This window comes from Solea solea, chromosome 11 (assembly GCF_958295425.1).
Source record: "Solea solea chromosome 11, fSolSol10.1, whole genome shotgun sequence".
Classification (NCBI taxonomy): Eukaryota; Metazoa; Chordata; class Actinopteri; order Pleuronectiformes; family Soleidae; genus Solea; species Solea solea.
In genome coordinates this window covers 5,892,771-5,914,083 of record NC_081144.1, presented here as the reverse complement: position 1 = coordinate 5,914,083, position 21,313 = coordinate 5,892,771, and the positions used below count along the sequence as shown (strand labels likewise).

The 21,313-nt window shown below is 38.4% G+C and overlaps 2 protein-coding genes and 1 long non-coding RNA gene across 6 annotated transcripts; 1 reads left to right on the top strand and 2 right to left on the bottom strand.

The window, feature by feature from the left end:
• Positions 1–390: 390 nt before the first annotated feature.
• On the bottom strand, positions 391–8,930 carry rad21l1 (RAD21 cohesin complex component like 1). Of its 3 annotated transcripts, none has more exons than XM_058643790.1 (14): positions 8,829–8,930; positions 8,175–8,346; positions 7,607–7,736; positions 6,726–6,825; positions 6,306–6,409; positions 5,541–5,648; positions 4,504–4,605; positions 4,247–4,354; positions 3,844–4,073; positions 3,669–3,750; positions 3,439–3,581; positions 1,672–1,782; positions 1,410–1,484; positions 391–1,186 (listed from the first exon to the last, which is right to left on the bottom strand). In XM_058643790.1, the coding sequence occupies exons 2-14, from the start codon at positions 8,319–8,321 to the stop codon at positions 1,010–1,012; spliced, it is 1,617 nt and encodes a 538-aa protein (XP_058499773.1). In that variant the 5' UTR covers positions 8,322–8,346; positions 8,829–8,930; the 3' UTR covers positions 391–1,009. The 3 variants fall into 3 exon arrangements, with proteins under 3 accessions (XP_058499773.1, XP_058499772.1, XP_058499774.1); XM_058643789.1 differs by lacking the exon at positions 8,829–8,930 and adding an exon at positions 8,668–8,816; XM_058643791.1 differs by lacking the exon at positions 8,829–8,930 and adding an exon at positions 8,668–8,816 and having other exon boundaries at positions 5,541–5,645.
• On the top strand, positions 8,265–19,124 carry LOC131469010 (uncharacterized). 2 transcript variants are annotated; one of them, XR_009241765.1, is made up of 3 exons: positions 8,265–8,747; positions 10,118–10,171; positions 18,771–19,124. It is a non-coding gene; the product is annotated as an uncharacterized LOC131469010 (long non-coding RNA). The 2 variants fall into 2 exon arrangements; XR_009241766.1 differs by lacking the exon at positions 18,771–19,124 and adding an exon at positions 13,206–13,341.
• LOC131469008 (opsin-5-like) lies at positions 12,275–19,927 on the bottom strand. The gene is made up of 7 exons (XM_058643797.1): positions 19,798–19,927; positions 18,726–18,811; positions 15,698–15,788; positions 15,418–15,580; positions 14,601–14,728; positions 14,135–14,469; positions 12,275–13,622 (listed from the first exon to the last, which is right to left on the bottom strand). Exons 2-7 carry the CDS (start codon positions 18,807–18,809, stop codon positions 13,185–13,187), a joined length of 1,239 nt encoding a protein of 412 aa, XP_058499780.1. The 5' UTR covers positions 18,810–18,811; positions 19,798–19,927; the 3' UTR covers positions 12,275–13,184.
• Between the last annotated feature and the right edge of the window lie 1,386 nt (positions 19,928–21,313).

The following is a 21,313-nucleotide window of genomic DNA, read 5'->3' as shown; positions in this document are numbered from 1 at the left end:
AGCTGGAAAGTTATGAAGGTGTTGGTGAGGGTCAGAGTGAGCGCATTGAGTATTGATGTGGAAGGATTCTGTGATTAATGAAAGAAAAGAAAAAGTGATTGAGAGCCAGGGTGTGGACGACATGTTTATGTGTTTGTTACCATGAAAATTGCAACTCAATTTTCTAGATATGAGCTGCAGTAAAAAATATTCCAAATACACAATGTATCATGTCTAACATTATATTACATATGTCCAGCCTTAATAATGTCAAATTGTGCTTGCAGTAAAAACAAACAGAAAATATTCATTCATACTTACGTAACCAAATATGTATTTTAATTCTCAAAACAGAACTTTAAATAGATGCTTAAGAATGATGAACAGATGGTCATGAGTCAAAGTAACACCTGCATTTTAAAGCCATTTATTTTCAACAGATCAGAACAGATCTTACATACAGGAGGCGAAGCCTGACTTTCTGGTTTTTTTCTGTTATTTTTAGGAACAAATAAATAAGAATAAATACTTACTGAGCACACAAGAACGTGCAGTCCTAAAATACCTCCAAGAATGGCTGCATAACACGAGGTGTTGTAAATATAAAACAATTAAAATATCAATACTTTTAAATAATCTTTGAGATTGTCACCTGAAATATTTAGAACAGAGGAACCCTGATGTCAGGAATCGTGTGAAGTCAGAGGACTAACGAACCTCTTTCATTGATAACCTCCCCATTGCTCACAAAGGAAAAAGTGCCAGGAACAAGCACAGAAATATGTGCAGCCTTCACGAGATGCAGGGTTTTTGCACGTTTGCCCAGTTCAACTTCAAACTCCTGCAGATTAAATCTAAATCTGAATTCATACAAACATATCTGACATATGATGAAGTTGTGGTTTAACAGAGAAAACTATTAATATTATTATCATGAATCTATTTATTTATTTTGTGTATATTACCCTGCCAAACCACTGTGATTCAGACTCAGTAGAACCAGTACTGTAATTTGTGTATTGTGAGTTTACTAATCGTAGAACTTGGGTCCCGGTGTGACGACGATGTCCTCATAGGGGGCGCTCTGATGAAGGTGCAGGGCTTGTTGTTTTTTCAGGACGAGCAGACAGAAGAAAGTGTTTGCAGCCTGGAAGCGCGTGCTCCCTGCACAGAGTGCCTTCACACTGAATGTGGCATCACTGTTGGTCTGACACAATCACACACAAGAATTGAATTATCCCTTACCCCACTGAACACTTCTCATCTTACCAATTCTAATTCTACTGTGGATACTGATTTTTATCTGTCCTTCAAGGAGAGCATGGGCTCTATCTTACATGGAAATGACAGTCCTGTGTTGCAGACATGCAGAGTGAGCTGTATCAACACAGTTAGCTGGTGTTATTGTGAATTTATTTTTAGTTTCTTACTTTCAGACTGTTCAGGAGCTTTTGTGTTCGCAAGGTTATCCTCCTCTCACCAAAGTCCTGGCTGTCCAGCATAGACTGCGTGTTACAAAAAAAAAAAAGACCACAATTCACTCAGGGATACTGGGCACATCTCCAAAGCATGTGAAATTAACAGCTGCCATATGTCAAATTCTGATACAGTGCTGGCCATTTACACAAATAACCATCCAATATTAATTCACTTGGAATCCTCCTTTCCCCATTTGTGACTGCATGTGTTCACCTGAGTGTGCAGGGATGTTGACGGAGTCTCCTGCTCCAAGCGAGCTGGATGGACAAACATGGAGTCCTCTGAAGGAAGTTCTGGACAAGTACATTCTGACCTGTACTCATCCTGATAAACATACAGCACAAATGATAGAAAATCAAACTTCTTAAGCTGTTGAGACACAAAAAAATTAATTTATTGAATAAAGTCAACCTTTAACCTACAGAATAAAAATAAATAAATTAGAATGCGACATAGGAGTAGGTGAAAATATTGATTTGGTGATATATCGTCTTCCTTCCTTATGCAATACGATAATCGATACGCCAGGGAAAATATCAATATTTCATTAACAAGTTAAGGGGCTGAAAAGTAAACCTGCCAGTTTCACTCGCCGTGCGTCATTACTTGATGACTTGATACTTAGGGTGGCGCTGCTCAAATGAATGAGGGAAACTTGGGTGGAAGTTACCTGGCTGAAGAAGAGGGAGTTTACAGTGGGACAATGGTGGAGAAAGCTAGCTACGTTAAGAGATGCTCCATCCACGTTCAATACATAGACTTTGTTCTACTACGGGGGTGGAGTGGCTCAGTGGTTAAGACTGGTACCCTGTGTGCGAAAGACATCATGGTCGCAATTCCGACTCCACCCCTGGCTGATTGTACTTATTATTGTAAGTCGCTTTGGATAAGTCGCTTTGACTTAAATGGAGAAATCCTACACTTAACTTTTCACAGACGTTTTGTTTTCTTCAGTTAGACAGATATTGCGATGTATCGCTATATAATTGTTTATCAGAGAATTGTTGTATCGTGATATTATTGGCATTATGGACCATGCATTGCATTTCGTATCAGGTGATTCCCACCCCTTAATGTGACGAAAGAATTAATGTTATAATACAAGTAACACTGTTCTAGATGTAGGGGAGGATTTTCTAGGTAGCAGATAAAGGTATCAAGAGTATAAAATGAGCATCCACCAAAGGCATAGTCTTTGGGTCTTGTCAGTCAGTTGAAAGTTGAAAGACAGTGTTTCTCAGTGCAAGAGTGCAAAGAATTTAGGTCTTTCATCATCTACTCAGTAAAATACCTAATACAATTGTGAAAAGATTCAGGGAATTGCAAAATCTTAGTGTGTAAAGGCCAGAGTTTGAAACTGCTGCTTAATGTGCGTGAACATACAGTCTGCTATAGCATCAAGAAATACAACCTAAAACTGTATAATGCAAAGAGGGAACCATTTATCAGTTATGCGCAGAAAGGCAAGCTGAGGTATCTGGGCAAGTGACTAAAAAAGAAAATGGAAATGTGTTTTGTCATCAGATCAGTCCATGTTTCAGTTTGTTTTTTGGAGAAATGGATGCAGGATTCTTCATGCCCAAGATGAAAAATACTAATTACGGAAAGGTGTCAAAAAAAACAACAACAGCATTTGTGATGGTATGGGGGAACATCAGTGACCACGGCATGGGTGATCTGCAAGTACCATTGACGCAAATGTTGATATTGACATTTTGGCCAGACATATGCCCTCATAAAGACCAAAGTCCACATCTGTCTCCTATTAAAAATGTGTGGTGCATCATAAACAGCTCAGAATCTGCAAACTTTTTAAGGGGTAATTAAAAGAAAAGGCTTGTGTGGCAAGCATCAGTTAAGCATCAGTAAATTTGTTTATCTTTACTTTGTCCTTTCAGCTGTTAAACAAAAGGCTCAAGTAGGGTTTGTAAACTAAAGGTGATAAAAGGTAAAAAAACAAACAGATATTCAGATACTTACTTGGAGTGCTGACTTGTTATCATCCTGGTTGTTGTTCGTTTCATCCAAAGCCAAAAGCTTAGTGTTGTGTGTGTTTTCAGTGTTGCCTGTTGAATCCATGACACTGATGTCGTCTATGGTGGACATGGTCACATCCTCCTGAACTTTAGCAGACATAATAATACAGACAGTATGAAACGGGCAGACAAAGGCGCAAGAACAAACAAACTGCTTTGACTTTAAGTTTCTACCTTCTTCTCGGTCCTGGCGTACCTCCTCAACCTCATCACAACCACCAAAATATTTCACATGGAAGACACTCTTAGCAAAGAGCTGCAAAGGCAAAGTGAGATTTAACAGTGACAACAGTTATGACTTTATTACAGAAACATAATCATGTGTCAAACTGCAGTGAGATCGTTTGACCTCCTTTATCTGTGGAGTTGGTACACTGGAGCATGGCTGAGCAAAAAGTTTGTCTGCACCACCGCAATCCTTCCATTGCATGAGCTGCACAGTTGGTGGGGCCATGTCCATGGCAGTGACCAGGTCTGAATAATCAGTAAGCTGCTCTCTGATAAATTCGTTGGTCAACTCTTTAGTCAGGTCCACAACTAATCGACGTTTCCTCTTTGCCTTCCTCTTCTCTTTCTTTACTAAAAGGTAAAAAGTAAAAGGAAATTTTAACATAGTAATTGTTGGATATATAAACACTGTGCATCTCAGTGCATCGATGCGAGCATTTCTGAGAGCACCTCGACATCTCACCGCGTTAAAATACACATGAGTTAAAAGAACCAGAGTTTGTGAGGTGTTTGCTTGTGCCTACGAGTGATGGGCACAGGTTCAAGGGCAAAGGCGTCTTCTACATTGTTGAGCAGGGTAGTTTCACTCATTGACGGAGTCGCTGCCTCCACTGGCTCTCTTCTGTTAGCATCTGGAAAACATATAGTCTAATTTTAGTTTATTGTGTCTTTGAAACTGTACACTGTTGATAAACAACACATGACAGCACTATCCTGTGGTGATGCTATATCATCGAACCAAACCATCATGACAGGATGGACTGTAAATAACACTGATCACCTTGTTGCTGATCGTGCAGTGAGGTCTCTAGATCTTCATTTCGAGGCTCTTCTGAGATGAAGTCTTTGGGCTCAGCAGGATCACTGGAGCTCATAAGAAAGTCTGCAAAGTCATTAAAAACAAAATGGTCACGAAAGCAGCAAAACCAAAATCGCATCAGATAATGACTGCCCTTTTCCTGAATGATAAAGATGCCAATTGTTCTTGTGTGAATGTATTCTTCGACAGATGTAAGATTTTCTTGCTACAGTGTGACACCACTGGTAGATGAGTTGGGTAATCCTTCACAGTTTTTTTATTTTTAGCTATTTATTTCTTTGTGTCCCAATTCAGTGGCTGAATCCTTGAAAAGATAATATTCCATTATAAATACTGGTCCCTCAGAGAAACTGAAGGCTAGGCAAGCCAAAGAGATTCCTGTAAAACTGTGACAAATCAAATACATGCAACAGTTTAAACCAGGACATTGTCCTCAAACTGTGGACAAAGTGCAATATTTGCTTGTAAACTGAGCCATATCCAGGGTACAATTCATGAGTTCACATTACAATGCCAGGGAAGTTGCATCATATATACATATAGCTTTAATTTTCCTGAACTCATTTTTGGGGACAGCAGGCAGCAATTTTCAATTAACCAGCTCCAGTAAGAACCCATGGCACACAGCACTGCCTGCCTGGCATCAAACAGCAGGCAGTCTGTGACATTTAGGAGCTGAGAGTACCACTTCTCTCCCACCAGAGGTAATTGGCTCCAAAAACAGAACTAAAAGAGTTGGCACTAACTCATGATATTTTTTCTTCCAAGATATCGGACTACTTTTCTTACAAAATAGCTTACCCTATCACCTTTTGAAAATGTTGACATTGTTAACAAAGAGTTTATGCTGCCTCCAAGTGGTGATAATATGTTAAATGTAAAAGTATAGCAAAGGGTTGCTCAAGCTTACCATCAATACCAGTGAAAACTCCAACATGCGATAATATTTTCAGTTATATACAGTGAAGATTAAAATATATAACATTTTCAGTAGCTACCAAATAAGTCGAATGTTTTATCCTCATCACCGAAGCCGTCTTCCTCCTGTGTGAAACTCTGGAAGCTCACATCCAGTACTGCATTCTGGTGACACTTGGATTCACCTACTTACGGGAACAAACAGCAGTGTCTCTTAGTACAATTCAATTATAACAGACTTTGGCTGCACAGAAAGAAAGACTTCATCAGTGTTTCTCAAACCTGGAAATTATGTTCTCAAATGTCCACAAACCAAAATGATCAAGTTTTCATGATTTATTTGTTAAATGGAGCAAAGAAACCAGAATTATTTGTGAAATGTAAAATGTATTCACATAAAGACACTAAAAAAATGAGAGAAACTATATCATCAATATAGTTGAGGATTCATTTAATAATCAATTAATCTAATAACCGTTGCAGCTCTATACAACAGCGACCTTCAGTGTGACCGCAATCCCAGTTGAAAATATTGCAGGGGCGTGGTTGCAAGATTTTTCAAAAATTAAACACAACGTTAATACCTGAAGACACTCTTACATCTGACGTTTTTTTATTTTTTATAAACATTTAGCATATTTGGTTAAATTTCATGTAGCAGCAACAGGCAGAGACTGGAGGTGTAAGTGTGTCTGCTTTTTAATATGAATTTTATGTCTTGATATAATAAATGTTTTACATATATCACAATATAAAACGAAACACAAAAACAAATCTGAACTAAAAGGGCAAAAGCAAATAACACATCAAATGAGAAAACAACATGAAAACAATCTGGTTCTTACCAGTGCCTGCTACATGTGGAATTGTTTTTCCAAAATCCTCCTTCAGGGTGATTTCCTCAAATCTGCTCTGATTCAGTGAAAAATGGTCCTCCACATCTGTGTCACTGGAGCCAGTATGAAGACAACATGGTGTGGACAAACAGACTAGTCATTAATTGGGGCTAGAGAACCAATCACTTACGCTAATGTAAGTGAAAGGGTAATCCTCGTTTCAGAATTCAAAAGATGAAATTACAACAGAGAAACAGAGTAATGTTTGTTCGTAACCACAGCAGGACAGCAGGCCTCCGTTTTCCCTTATCAGCACAAATCCCTGATTTTTCTTTCATGGCAGAAGTGACTACGTCTTTTTTACTACAACATAAAACAACGCAGAGCAAAAAGGGAAAAACAACAGTTGTGCACAAGATGGAGCTGTACCTTAGGGAAGGAAGCTGGGCATCAAAAGAAGTGAAATCTTCAATCAAGGTAATTGTTTTTAGTGTTGCCTCGAGCCCCTCCTTAGGCATATCTGTCTGACCTGGTGTGTTGAGAGAAAAACGAGGTAAATGAAAAAAAACATACTTTAAAGCTGGAACTCAGAGAGGTAAGATGGTGGTGAGAACAGCAGGAGCTAGAAACACCTCTAAAAAGAGATGCATTTGCAAAAAGACACAAGAAAGGAAAAATAAAACTTTTAGTTGCAGAAATTCCAGAACAGATTCAGTCAATTTTCTTCATTAAGATATTTTATTAATTTATCCGTCCCACTATGAGGAAATGTGCCGTGTTTAAACAGGGTGAAATACTGTATCATAAATACATTTCTTAAATGTTTCCCAGTTTGTGACATATGTGCAATATCTTTATCAAGTGTAATATAGGTCACTAATTACCATGTGTAACTGGACTAATACCATCTGATATGGCCGAGAGTTGGGGTTCACCCTCGACAGGTCACCAGTCCATTCACTTTCACACTCACACCTACAGTCAATTTAGAACATCCAATTGCCCTAATCTGCAGATCTTCGAATGTGGGATGAAGCCGCAGTTCCAGAAAGGCCCTCTGTTTAACAGGGATCTGAACCAATGACCTTCTGCATGTTTTTTGGGCTGTGCAGTGGGATTTCTCATTTTTGTTACCATTATCCCTTCAATGAACACATCCATTTGACCATAGCGGTCACTTCCCTCCATTTGCACAGCAATAATTATAATTTCAGCCAGTCCAATGTGAACACAGAGCAATGTAAGTTGTAATGTCATCTCCATTACAACCCCCCCCCCAAAACAAATCAAATCAAATCAAGGTGTGTTACCTGGCCTGAACGACACTTTTATTTTAAGCAGAGCATCGTTGCAGTCAGCAAGCAGGTACTTGGCTTTTCTGGAGTAGATCCTGACCACACCGAGGAGCAGATGACCGGATATCCGCAAACCCAGTTTCATCTCCAAAAGATAAGATGTACTTTATTAATTCCACATAAGAGAATATAATGTAATCAGAATAATTAAGAAATACAATACAAAATGAGGACATCATATAGGACTAAAATAGAAACACTTTGTCTCCCAGTTGGTTGTATTTTGGTATTTTTTTTTCTACTAAAAGAGAACGTTCTGAGCATGTTGTCCAGATATTTGAATGTTTCTATTTAACCCAACTTCATTTAAATTTTTAGATACGATTATAAAAAGGTTTGCAGTTGCAGTCACCTTTAGGTTAACATTTAAGGTTAAAGACAATTGTACATATGAACCACAGAGGAATGTATTTATACCCCACTTTCTTGAGTTGTATTTTGGGGTTTTCTATAATTATAGAAACACATTAAACCTTAGCCAGGTACATAACATTGGAGAGAGGGTTTTAGACTTTAGACTTACCTTTGGTGAAATGATGTCTCTGATAGTTGTCTCCAAGTTGCATTCATACACATGAGCCTTGGTGAGCTTCCTTTCCCAGTGCGCAGCTAACCAGATTTTGGCTAAAGGTCCTCGCTCGGACGTGAAGAGTTGCATGTCGAACAACATATCGGACAGAGATAGTAGCTGTCACCTGTGACAAACACAACACTGACATTATAGAGTAGTAGGGTGTCGGTGGTTACATATTTATTTATTTATTTTACTCTTGAGTTCTACTCGAAGTTTTCAAACGTCTGTTGGAAAAAGTCGGTTAGCTCAGTGTTTGCTAGCTGCCAGTTTTTCTTTCCTTTCTTTTAAAGATAGCATTAACGGTAAACAACATGGCGGCGGCGGCGCCACGTCTTTCAGTTTAGCTCACAGGTTTAGTAGAAACACACGTTTAGTTTAATTAACTTAACTTTTATGTGAAACATTTGAGGAGGTAACTAGGAAACAGGACAATTCATCCTACCTTTACTTTAAAAGTACCGCGTTTTGACACGACAGGCGGCGCGTGGACATCAGCGCGAGGAACAACATGGAGATTCGCAGGTTCGTCCACGTTACTGCTTTTTATTTTTTTTAACAATTGTTACATAAATAAATAAATTGAAGCTGTTGTAATTTATTTACCGTTTCGATGAAAAATAGTTCCCGTTTGCTTTGTTTTATTTCATGCACCAACAGCTGTTAATGACCTTGATACTGTGGAAAAGTGATGATGAAACCTCTTTGTATTGGCTTTTATCACTTCTTATATGTTATTTGAATATCTCATATTTCAGTGATTTTTATACAATGAATGTTCATATGCACAAATACCTTTTTTTTCAATAGCTTCCACATCATGTGACCCATTGACTCCAAACAAATACCAAATAGTATGTTTAAAACCTGAGAACACACATTTTTCAGAATAAAACAGCTTCAACTGGTTAAAGTGTCAAGTATTTGTGACCTATCCTACACTCTAATCAATGTTACTGGTATAATCTGTTTGTCCCACTATTTCATGTTGACAAACATCTGCTGTGAAAAAGGTCTATTACACCAGGTTTATTCAAGAAATGCTTGAGCATCACATACACATGTTGAATTTAGTTAAACTCATACATTTCAGTCACATTATTCCAATCCAAATGCCAGTGATCACAGAATTTGACTGACATAAAAACAACAAAGCAGTATTGCTAAAAGTATTATTGGAGGACCTCCAGAAAATACAGGAAATATGCATACAGTTTTACAGGTACAGGTATAGCTGTACATGGGCATTGTGTTTTTACATGTGCGTGCACTAGAGGGCATCAGGACATCACATAGCCAGCCACTGCAGCCAGACAGCAACACTGGAATCCTCTGCTCTCCATCATGCCCTCATATACATATAATACTAGGGCTATTTCCTTGATTAATCGTGTAATCGTTTGGTCCACAAATTGTCATAAAATGTTTATTAGTTTTTTTAAAACCTGGAAATGATTACGTTCCCAAATGTCTTGTTTTCTCCAAAATGATTCAGTTTGAATGATTTCTTTGTTATATGGAGCAGAAAGAAACCAGAAAATATTCACTTTTAAGAAGCTGAAAATCAGAGAGGTTGGTTTTAATTTTTGAAAAACACTCAAAATGGACGATTAATTTAGTAATGAATTAATAATTTTATTAGTAATTGTTTCAGCCTTACATAATACACAGTGATAATGTTAATTTAAGAATGATTAAGAATGACTTAATCAATCATCAAAGTAATTGCCAGTTAGTCTGTGGACTAATTGATTCATTTTTAATTTGTGTCAAATACAGCACAAGCTAATGATTTGATGGAAGTACTCATTGCTCAAGCAAGTCCAATACATGAATACTCATTCATGTATTCATGTGCACTTATTACAACACACTATCATTCTTGATTCATACAGGACGGCGTAGATGTGAACCTGCAGAACATGACTGTGGACTGACTCAGCTAAGAGGTAAAAGCCTGAACACAGAAACATCTCTGAGCCAGAACTTATGTACTTCTCGACTTGAGAAGTCGATGTCCTTCCACCTACACGTACAAAGTGGTTAACAGATGTACTGTCCTTAATGAAAGTGGAGGTTATTAGACAGACCATGTGTTTGACCGTGAGTGTATCTGGCAGCCTTTTTAAAAAATATATGGAGTGACCTCCCAACTCCTGCCTCCTCCCTGCTGACCTTAAAAAGACTATGATGAAGATTCTTTCTTTCTTTCTTTGCAGTGTTGTAACATAACAAAGTACAAATACAAAATTCATGTTTCTGTACTTAACTTTGTTAGTTTACTACATTTCGTCTAACTATTTTTGTTACTCATTACTACCAAATAAAATCAGGAGAAGAGTTGGTAATGGTCTGTATTTATATAGAGCTTTTCTATTTTTGATGTGTTGCTTTACATAGTTTTGCCATTCACACGCTTCAACATGGGGTTAAGTGTCTTGCTCAAGGACACATAGACTAGCTGAGCCAGGAATTGAACCCACAACCTTCCAGTTAAAAGACTACTCGCCCTACCACTGATCCACCTCATACTTTTACTTCTAAAACTTAATGACATTTTATATCAGAAAATTCCTTTTGATACTAGTACAGTAAATGTCATATACTTTAAGACTTTCACTAAAGTAATGTTAGAAAAAGTGACTCACTTTCTGATAAGATACTTGTACCTTTACTCAAGTATCCCTTTTAGGTGCTTTATACAAGACTGTTTATTGGTTTATTTTCATCTATTTAGGGGGGAGGCTTCTAAGCATTGCTTTAAAATGTAATAACTATGTATGATACATATTGTTGGTAAAGTTTGTGAAACACTGCATGTCACCTTGCATGGTCTAATAAGTCACTGTGCTTTAAGGAAGCTTCAAATACATTCTAAACTGGCCAAGATCTGAGACTGAGAATTTAAAAAAATGCCAAAGTTAATTTGTGTTGTGAGTGAACTGCATGCCTGCAGCAGTGCAGCTGCACAAGAACAGCTGGTACAGCAGAGAGAAAGGGAGAGAAGATTCTGGGTCAATCAGTTTTTTTAGGGACACTGAGAATAACTGAATTGTAGAGATGAAAATCAGGATAAAAAAAGCTCAGTACAATATTTTAAATCTTACTTAGTATGAGCTCCACTGTTTTTACCTCAGAAGAAATGTTTAAATGAAGTCCTTTAATATTCAAGTGCTGTGCTGGTTGAACACTCACCCCATCTGCCTCAATCTGCCTCTATAAATATGTAAAGTCATCACTATGTTAAGCGCCCTACACAGAATATTTAGTCAAGAATCTCACAAATAATTAACAGCAATTTAAGTTATAGTTATTTTAAGTAGCTGTATGGGTTTCATATTATTCAGATTATACTTGTAATTAAACCTGAAGCTGTATACACTATCTCACTGTGTCTTTGTATTGGTCAGGTATAAAGTTTATTCAGGTATTTATTCTTCCTTTTTTTAATGTGGGGGAAATAAGTGACTTTGTATAAGTCCATCTGTCATGCATATTTGCTTGGACTTGCTGCTGGCATGGGAGTTTGTATTAAAAAACAACAACAACACTATATTGTATTCAGTGCCCTAACAGGAGTAGATAACTTAAATACACAGATAATTTACAAAGGAAGGTTTTTCTATTACCACAATTCAACACCAAATGGGCTTTTTTTTATATGTGCTTGTTGGATGCACATGCATATTATCTTCAAAGGGTTGGCAACCCCCCCCCCCCAGCTGTAGCTTTGCTGTCATCATGATTTTGGTGAGTGTGCTCAAAGCTACTCCTCCAAAAGAGGAGTCTTTGCCAAACAAACAAAGACATGATGAAGCTGAAGTGAAATGGAAGAAGTGCAGTTCCTTAAGTGTGTAGTCTTTCATAACCTTCCCAGAATATGTTTCCAGTGAATCTACCAGATCATACATTACTTTAAATTGTTTCGATTTGTTTGTTGATTTAATCACTCAGTTTTAGAGACACTCATTGGCAAATACAAACACGTCTTTATAGGTTTGCCAGTTTATTTGAACTTGTCTAAATGAACTTGTTCCTTAGCAACATTTTCTCACACACAGACACTTAAACAGTTGTATTATTTGCTTAATTTTCACAGAGGAAAGACAGTACCTGAAGCTACTTTCTGTGTTTGGTTCATTTGGTTTTTTAACCATCACAACAGATTCCATTAGTGACAACATCCACAGAAATTGAGGCATTCAGCATGTGAATATTTGATCATATTTCATTAAGATGATGATTGATTTTAGTTGGTTACATATTAATCATGTTGTCAGAAGAGAGATTGTGAACAGTTTCTTTATCTCATTTACGATCCTTCACAATAAATTAGCACAGAGCCAGGTAATGCATCAGTAACAGTATATATTGTGATATAACTGTTTTTATTATAACAAATGATCAATACATATATCAATATGATGTTCCTTTTTTTCCACCACAGATGTTTCCCTTTTTAACATGTTTTTTTAAAGTCAATTGCAGATGGGAATTGTTTTTATCATGATAACCAGTTTTGTTTTCGGGCGTCAATTATTAGGGATTATCCAAATGTTCAGCAGTATGTTCCACAGTATGCAAAAGGATTGCACAACTTTCTCAACTTTCATCAGTGAGCTGCTTTAAAAAATGTCACACATCGGCCTAATTAACCTTGAAGCTGGCAGGGGTTCGCTCATCTCATTTTCTGCTCCTTCTGAATCCTCTTAAATCACAGCTTATTAAAATGAATGGAAATGAGCCGACACAGTATATAGGGAGTATATATGCTCAGATGGAATAAGCATATTGGGAATCTCAGGCATTTCACAGTAAAGGAGTCGCCCTGAATGACATTGAATTCTCTTGGTGACACATACTAAAGTATTGTCCAGGGCATTTGTTGTTTTGCTGTCTTGTAGAGCACCTTTCCTGTCTTGTGTCTACAGGAAATCAGCCTGTGGTTTAGCTGAGAGCTTGCTAACTGTCACCTCTCTGTAGGTGGATCCGCTCAGGATGCAGGCAGTCCTTAGGGTCGGTGTCACACGGCACAGTGCCAGTGCAGTGCAGACACGCCCCGTAGCTCTCCTGCTGTCCGTTTGAGAAGCGCATGGAGACGCCCATGTCATTGTTGTGTTCCAAGTTGGATCCCAAGTGTTCTTTCGGTGCTGACTGTGGACTTCCCCTTGAGATCCTCTGCCGTAACATAGACGTGTCTCTGTAAAGACACTCACGGAAGTTGGGCTTGCACAGCAGGTAGACTATAGGGTTGTAGATGGTGGAAGACTTGGCAAATATGGCAGCAAGAGCGAAGGCAGCAGGAGGAACTTGCGTGGCTTCTCCGAAAGCAGCCCACATGGACACAGAAGCATATGGTGTCCAGGCGACCAGGAAGCCTATACATACTGCTACTGACAGCTATAGAGAAGAAGCATGAAAGCAAGTGATGCAGAATATTAATGAAGTTTCAAACCAGTAGCAAAGTCAATATCCAATATCTGTAGTATCACACACACACACACACACACACTCAGGTTTGTGCAGTTATTCTTCTTAGAACACTGCATTGACTCCCATTATTTTTGGACAGCCTAAACAAAGCATTATCCGTAACTTTAACCATAATCAGTTCATGTTTAATCCTAGAATGAACCTAAACATATTTCAAATCTTAGTCCTAAACTTAACCAGTTCCTCAGAAATTAGGTTCTGCCTCATTAGGACTAGGTTTTGGTCTCCAAGAGGACAACTGGTCCTAACAAGGTGAGTGTTTATGCAAGAAACAATTTCTACTATTCACAAACACACACACACACACACACACACAGAACTGTTTATGCATGGGAATGTACTACAAAGGTTAGGTATTTTATATTAACTGCAAAACTTGAAGACAAGTATGCTAAAGTGACACATTCATATTCTCTGACCTTGACAATGACAGCATGTGCATTGTTGGTCTTGGTCTGTGGTGACACATGCTGCTGGACGGCCTGACGTGACCCCCGCACTGTCAGCAGAATGAAAGTGTAGGAGAGGAAGATGACGGTGCAGGGCAGTGCATAGCAAAAGACGAAAAGGCAGACGATGTACGACAATGCTGAAAGATCGTGGTTGGGTGCGTGCCAGTCAATGCAGCACGCTGTGCCATAAGGTTCCGCACTGTAACGTCCCCACTGTGCCAAGGGACCTATAGCAAACACGGATGCGTAACACCACACTCCAGCCACCAGGAGGCGGGCATGTGATGAGGAGAACTTGTTACCTGATCAGACAGGAAGTAAGGTGGAAAAAAAAATGCTCTGCAGTTATTGTGGTTATTTGTCAACACATGCTTTGTAAAATCTGCAGATGTGGCAGCAACATGCACATCATTTTAATTTATTCTTCCCTCACCATGGGTAGGGAGACAGACTTTAAGGCAGCAGACTAAAGAAAGAGCTGTGAGGTTGGTTAAGCTGCACAGACCAAAGAGGACTCCACACATGGCATAGAGCTGACAGGTGAGCTCTCCAAATAACCACCTGTATACACGGAGAAAAGGGAAATATGGCAGAGACATATGGCATTTCAGTATTAATTAACTTGCTTTTTGTTTGATTAATCAATCAATTATGTGGTTTATAGTTTGTCAGAAAATAATGGAAGAAAGTCCTCCTAACGCATAGTCTGTATATAAAAAGATGACTAACTCTTCTGCTTTGCGTAGTGTATTGAATAGTTACCAGGAGGTGACACCACTGGTTGCAAAAAGAAGTCAATTTGAATGAAAGTCTATGGGAAAATGACTCTACGTCTTTATTTATAACATCTGTAAACTTTTTCCAGAGAAGTCAATGGTCTCGATTGCTAGTTTGTAAATTCTATTCCAATATAGAAGAAAATAGATGGAAAAGCCTAACACATGGATGGATGGACACCAGTGTGATTGACAGCTCCTATCGTCCAATAGGAGCCTGGTTGCAGGTAACATCTGTGAATTTCCGGTTGCAAAACCTCAAATTGTTAATCTCAATGCTTTAAAATGGCAGTTTAGAGATGGGTGACACCACTTGTCCTCATCCATGTCCACAACCCAACGATATTTATTTTATAATGATTTGAAATAGTAAAAGAGAGAGTTTTCAAAGAGACATTTGGCTTGGCTTGTCTTGCTCAACGAAAACAAAAGATTTGACTTCAATAATACATGAATAATATGACATACACATACCTGTGTGAAAAAGATGAAGGAATTGCCAGTGGAAATAAACTGAGTGTCATCCCAAGATCACTGATGGAGAGATTGATGATGAAGAACTCTGCTGGCTTCAAGGTAGACCACTTGTGATATGCTACATGTAGCAAAGTGCAGTTTCCAATGAGGGACAGTACACCTTAAAAATAAAAAGAGAGATTGAGCAGTGCAGGATTATCTTGCATTAGTGGGGACTGCAAGGCGTCCCCAAAGGACCAAGACAGCAGAGATTATCTTGTTGTGTATGTGGACTTACAAAATACGCTGTAGAGTGAGCCCATGAGTATGTCAAGCTCCTTGGAGATGGTGGAGGCAAACAAAGCAGACGTGTCCGAATTATTTCCCATCTAAAATGTTGTTTACACACATGTTAATTGTACAAAGTGCAGTAATTGAAAGAATTTACAGAAACTCAATACTCCAGTTAAGTTGTTGCAAGCTGGAATGCAAAAAAAAAAAAAAAGTATTAAATTACTGCAATAAAAACTGTCTGTTCTCAGTCTTTGTTGCACTGTACTTGTGGCCTGCAGGATCAGATATAGGAACAAATGAAATAAAATAATCCTTAATGAAAGATGAGGACAATTCGTATTAAATACAAATATAGAGAGCAGGATTGACAGATGGAAAAAAACAATAAGTCTGTGTCTTTCAGGATTTGCAGCAGGGGATGGATGGGAGATTTGGAGCTCAACAACAAATCAGTTATGATGAAGATAACTCACAAGTAAAATTTGTAAAAAAGATGGTGGAATTTGTCGGTTTGTCCCCAGTTGACACACGCCGACTCATGATCCAAGCGTGCACATTCGCAAATCAAATAAAACAAATGGGGTGATTCAGATGATGCAAGAGTGTGGTCAATCTGCCATGAAGGAGAGCTGACAGTAGCTCAAGAAGAGAAAATAAATTATCTAAATAGACCGTTGGAAGAATCTTAATAGTGTCCTCAGTGTCAGCCGAAGCCTATGCTATTTACACTCGAAATGATGGTTGCTATTAAGTGCATCACTTTGCTTTTAGAGGAGACGGAAGTAAGAAATGGAAACTGGGGCGGGAAAGAGTTCTGCAGAGACAGATCTGGAGCAATATTTGGGAGCACTGTCAAACATGATGCAGAGGCAATATTGACTGTCAAGGTCACACAGGATAATAAACTTCATTACTATGCAAGTGAGCGCCACAGTCAATGACAGAATGTCCAGGCCGTCTGAGTGGAGATTACTCGGCAGAGTTAAGTAATTGTGTCCAGTCACTCAGTACATGAACTCTACTGTTGTGTCAACATGTGATATATATAGGATTTTTGGATTGTATCGGGTTTTACTTTACTTTTTTTTCTTTTTTTTAACCTGTATCAGGCTGATATTGATTCCCATCCCTATTCAGAACAATTGATTGTTCAGCTCTAACTGTTCATAGTCATGTCAGTTTGGGAGGACAATATCCAAATCAAAAGTAAAGCCACTGTAATCAGATCTGTCACTCATTCACATTAACTGTCCAGTCAGTAAAGATGAGCAGCCATTCCAGTACTGACAGACACATCTGACTGTCTCTCAATGCAAGGACATGCATGAGCTCATGAGTAGTGACAGCTACGATGTCTGCACAGTTTTCCAGAGATTGGTCGCCATTGGCATCGCTCAGTCTTTGACTTGATCTTAACATACAATAAAACCTTTCATCTCACATCTCTGATGTTTCTACTCACTGACAACTAATAACTCTTAGGTATTAAGTTGATAGTCTGACACATTTTAATCGATTAACGTCATTCATTTTATTTTTTCCCCTTTTATTCAACCTGTGCATCATGTTTCATGTTGCTTTTTGTGATTTTTATGGAAGGAAAAACAGCCTCTGTGTCACTGCAGTACATCATTTTCACGCACAATGCATCACCACTACAAAAAAAAGTATCTACTCAACGTGGGCGGAGTCATCACTGCACGGTTGCGCGAAACTGCGGTGACTTTATTCACGCGCACACACAAAAACGAGTGACTAGTAACCTGTAAAGCAGTTGTTTGTTGTTTTTATTTGTTCAGTACTTCTCCATGACTGGATGAGAGACTCCACCTGACACCGTCATGGGACTGAAATACAGCAGGCGGCAGGGTTTGTGATGCCGGTCCCGTCACTAAATACACCAGACACCTGAATTCTTTTTAACCGATCTACGCGTCTGCACTGTTAGGCTTGATTCTTGTGTCGGACGTCTCCAGAAAACACAAACTCCTTCTGACACAGTCACTGGACAGCAGCAGGGTCTGTGATACCGGTCGCTGCTCGCAATCAGTGGTGCTGTCCCAAATACACTGGACGACTCTGTTAAATATTGATGTCATCGTCCATCGGCACAACCCTAATGGATATACTGAGAATGCTAGGTTGATAGACTTAATCATTGTGACCTCATTATTTGTATATATTTTAAAGTTAGAAACTAGAGCTTTAATATATAGATTTTCCAAAATTAAAATGTGTCAGTTTGTGCTTGACTGTGTCTCTTCTCTAGCTGCCTCCTCATGTGACAGTGACTGACACTGACAGTGAAAGCGAATGCCACACGGTGCAATATTTACACCATGTTTTAGCAGCGTGACAGAGTGGTTAGAGGCAACTCTTTCAAACCATCTCGGGGCATGCTGTGACATATCTTATGTAACCACTGTGTGCAGAATCATCATGTGAGAAGATTTGCACCTAAGAGTTGTTAAGAGTGGAACAAGGAAAATAAAGGTTGCAAAAGAGGAATTGATCAGAGGGCGATGGTGACCCAGTTTGACTTTAATTTATATACCCGATTAGAGCACACTAGATCTAGATAGATTAAGATAAATACTTGTATTGGTAGACAAATTAAAACAAAATTTTGCTGTAGCAGCTTCATTTAAAATAAAGCACAAGGGATAGCAAAGCCATAAACATCACATTAAACACATTTTAAATGACTACATTATAAAGTTAACCACACAACAATCACAGCAAGGAGAGACCAATCCTTTCACCATGAGTTTGACCTTGATTTCAGTTTTTAATGACTAATGCTCAAAATATGCTTCAATCTGATCCCATTAAATCCAGGGTCTGTATATGTGTTTTTATGGTAATTGTTTATATTCAGTATTTATTGTAAAAGGAAATCAGAGTCACAGACACTGTTGTTAGCCCGTCTTACTATGTTGTTGTTATTTTAAGATGATTAATAATCTATGATATTTGAGCAGATTTTATTGAGGACATTTTTTTATGAGAAGTTTCATGCAAACGATACCTACCCTGGTCATTTGATACATCTTTAACTGGACTGCTTCTCTCATCAGAATTCTCTCATGGTGCCTGAGCCTGTGGTCTCCTGTCATGCCTGTGGGAAGGTCGGCATGCGCAACAAATGCAAAATATATAAATAAATACAATCCTGCCACCCTCATGCCATCTTCACTCCACCATGACTGCTTCTACTCTTCATGACACAAACATATTACGTAATCACAGTGTGATTGAATATGGTAAAGCAAATGTTTCTCTGTGTTAGTGGTGGTTACATCATGTCTTTTTGTTTTTTTCCTCGTACAGTTGCTTCCTTTAATTGCCTTTGAAGCTAATCTTAACGTGAAGGTCATTCACTCTGTTAACTGGTTTACTATCCAACATAGAACCATTATAATTGGTTAGACTCCTTAGACTGTATTAACTCTCTGTTCTAGGACAAACAAATGAATCATTGCACGCATGTTCATGTTCCTGTATGAAAGGCAACAACAATAAGCAGTCCATGAATGCAGGCATGCATGCATGCATGCACTGCAAATTAAAAAAATGTGTGCAGGCAGCCGCAGATTAGGTCCACAGATTCTCTTCAAAGAGGTCTGTGTTGTGACAACTTCAACATTGGCTAAAATGTAAAGAAAAGTATTTTAAAAATTTTTTTTTATGAAGATGAATTATCAGAGATGTCATCACTAATCCTGCCGGACATCCTGCAGTGTGGCTGTAATGTTTGTGCCTTCATTTCATCAACATTACAACAACCACAATGACTTTGCTCTCTTCTTTGAGAAAGTATTTGATTGTTGACAGAATGTCCTTCTTATTCTTCTTATTACTACTTAACAACTGTGAAACAGAGTACACTGCTACGTGTATAAAGAAAAAACAGAATGGCTTTAATAAAAACTGTCTTTGTTCCTGTATATCATGATCCACGGCTCACAACTAAAAAGAAAGACATAAAAAAACATACATCTATTGATAGATCAAACATTTGCCTCATCATCCTGTTTTGCTATTTTCAAATGACTTTATATTGTGCCGTAAATTGACCCGATGCCTCACCGCTGTGCCACTTACCTTCCAGGAAGGATTGGCTTGTCCACGGTCCACAGTTTCAATCATGGAGACCTCATGAAGGACACAGAGGAGAGAGGAGCTTGGCCAGTCACCGAGCGGGAGCGAGAACCTGTTCCAGGCTCCAGTTTGAGGTATTCTCGTCCTCTTCGACGACACACACATCACATCTGACCAGGAGGACGCGCTTTCAGTCTCTCACACGGCATATGCACTCATAATTGTGGAGATGCACTGTAGGCTAGTGATAGCGGCAGAGGGAAAGAGAGGGAGAGAGAGAGATCAGTATAACACTGGCAAGCTCAGAGTGTCACTGATGACTCAAAATACCGCTCCTCCACCCCGTTTCCTTTATCCATCCAAACTCATTACTTTCCCACTTTACTTATCTCCTTCACGTGGTCTTCTTCCTACACTTTTTTTTTAAATTTGTATTATTCACAATCCCTACATGCTTAAATCACGCATTTGTAAGGAGGTTTTCCCGTATCAGTTTCTGCTTTTAACAGGGCAGGATGAAACATTTTCACCTGATTATTATATTATTATTGGTTTTTAGTCCCAAGGGAAAGCTGAAGAAAGGTCCAGTTTTAAAGGTCCAGTGTGTAACATTTATTTATTGGCAGAAATCTAATATGCCAATGCTTAATAAGTCTGGTGTGAAAAAACAAAGATTGTTGTTTTTTTTGTAGCTTTTAGAATAAGCCTTTTGTATGTACTTCAAGCAAGGGCTTGGCTTTATGGAGGCCACCATCTTGAGCCGCCATATTTCTACAGCAGCCTGAATGGACAAAAATGAACATGAGCATGCGTTATGCATTTTGAAGTGTAGGCCTACCATGCAAATCTACATGGTTTCTGAAAGGCAGCAGAGTATGCACTGTGTCAATCTGCAGTTTTACCATTAGATGTCACTCATTCTCAAACACTGGACCTTTAATTTTCTTTATGGGCAGAAAACATCACTCATATCTTTGTGTGATCTATGTGTGTTTGTACAGTACATACACATGTATTTGAGATGCACTGAACCTGAACTACACCTGAAATTGATTTGGAAGAAAATCATATCATATATTCTTGCATTCCTGAACAGAAAATTGGTTGTAGTGGTTGAATGTTATACTATACTTATGATTTCTTACAGAAGCCCAGTGAGCCACATAAATAACAATAACATTAACCAGGTTTTAAACAACTTTTTGGAAAGATTTCTGATATTTATGTCGTTAAGCACTGTACTTTTGACAATGATTTTCTGACACTGGTTTTGTGTTGTATTTAAGCCTCAAACCACGATTGGCAGCTTCCACTCCTCAATAGACCAAGAAAACTGGATATTGTTTGTTCATATAACATTGCTTGTATATGTGAGTTTTTCTTTAAAAAGCCAATTTTTTGGGGAAAAAAATCACAATACAATATATCCCAATTAATCACGATATATTGTACTTTTACCATTGTATTGAGACTTTTTTTGAGACATTTTTGCCAATACACAGCACTAGTTGTGTATTGT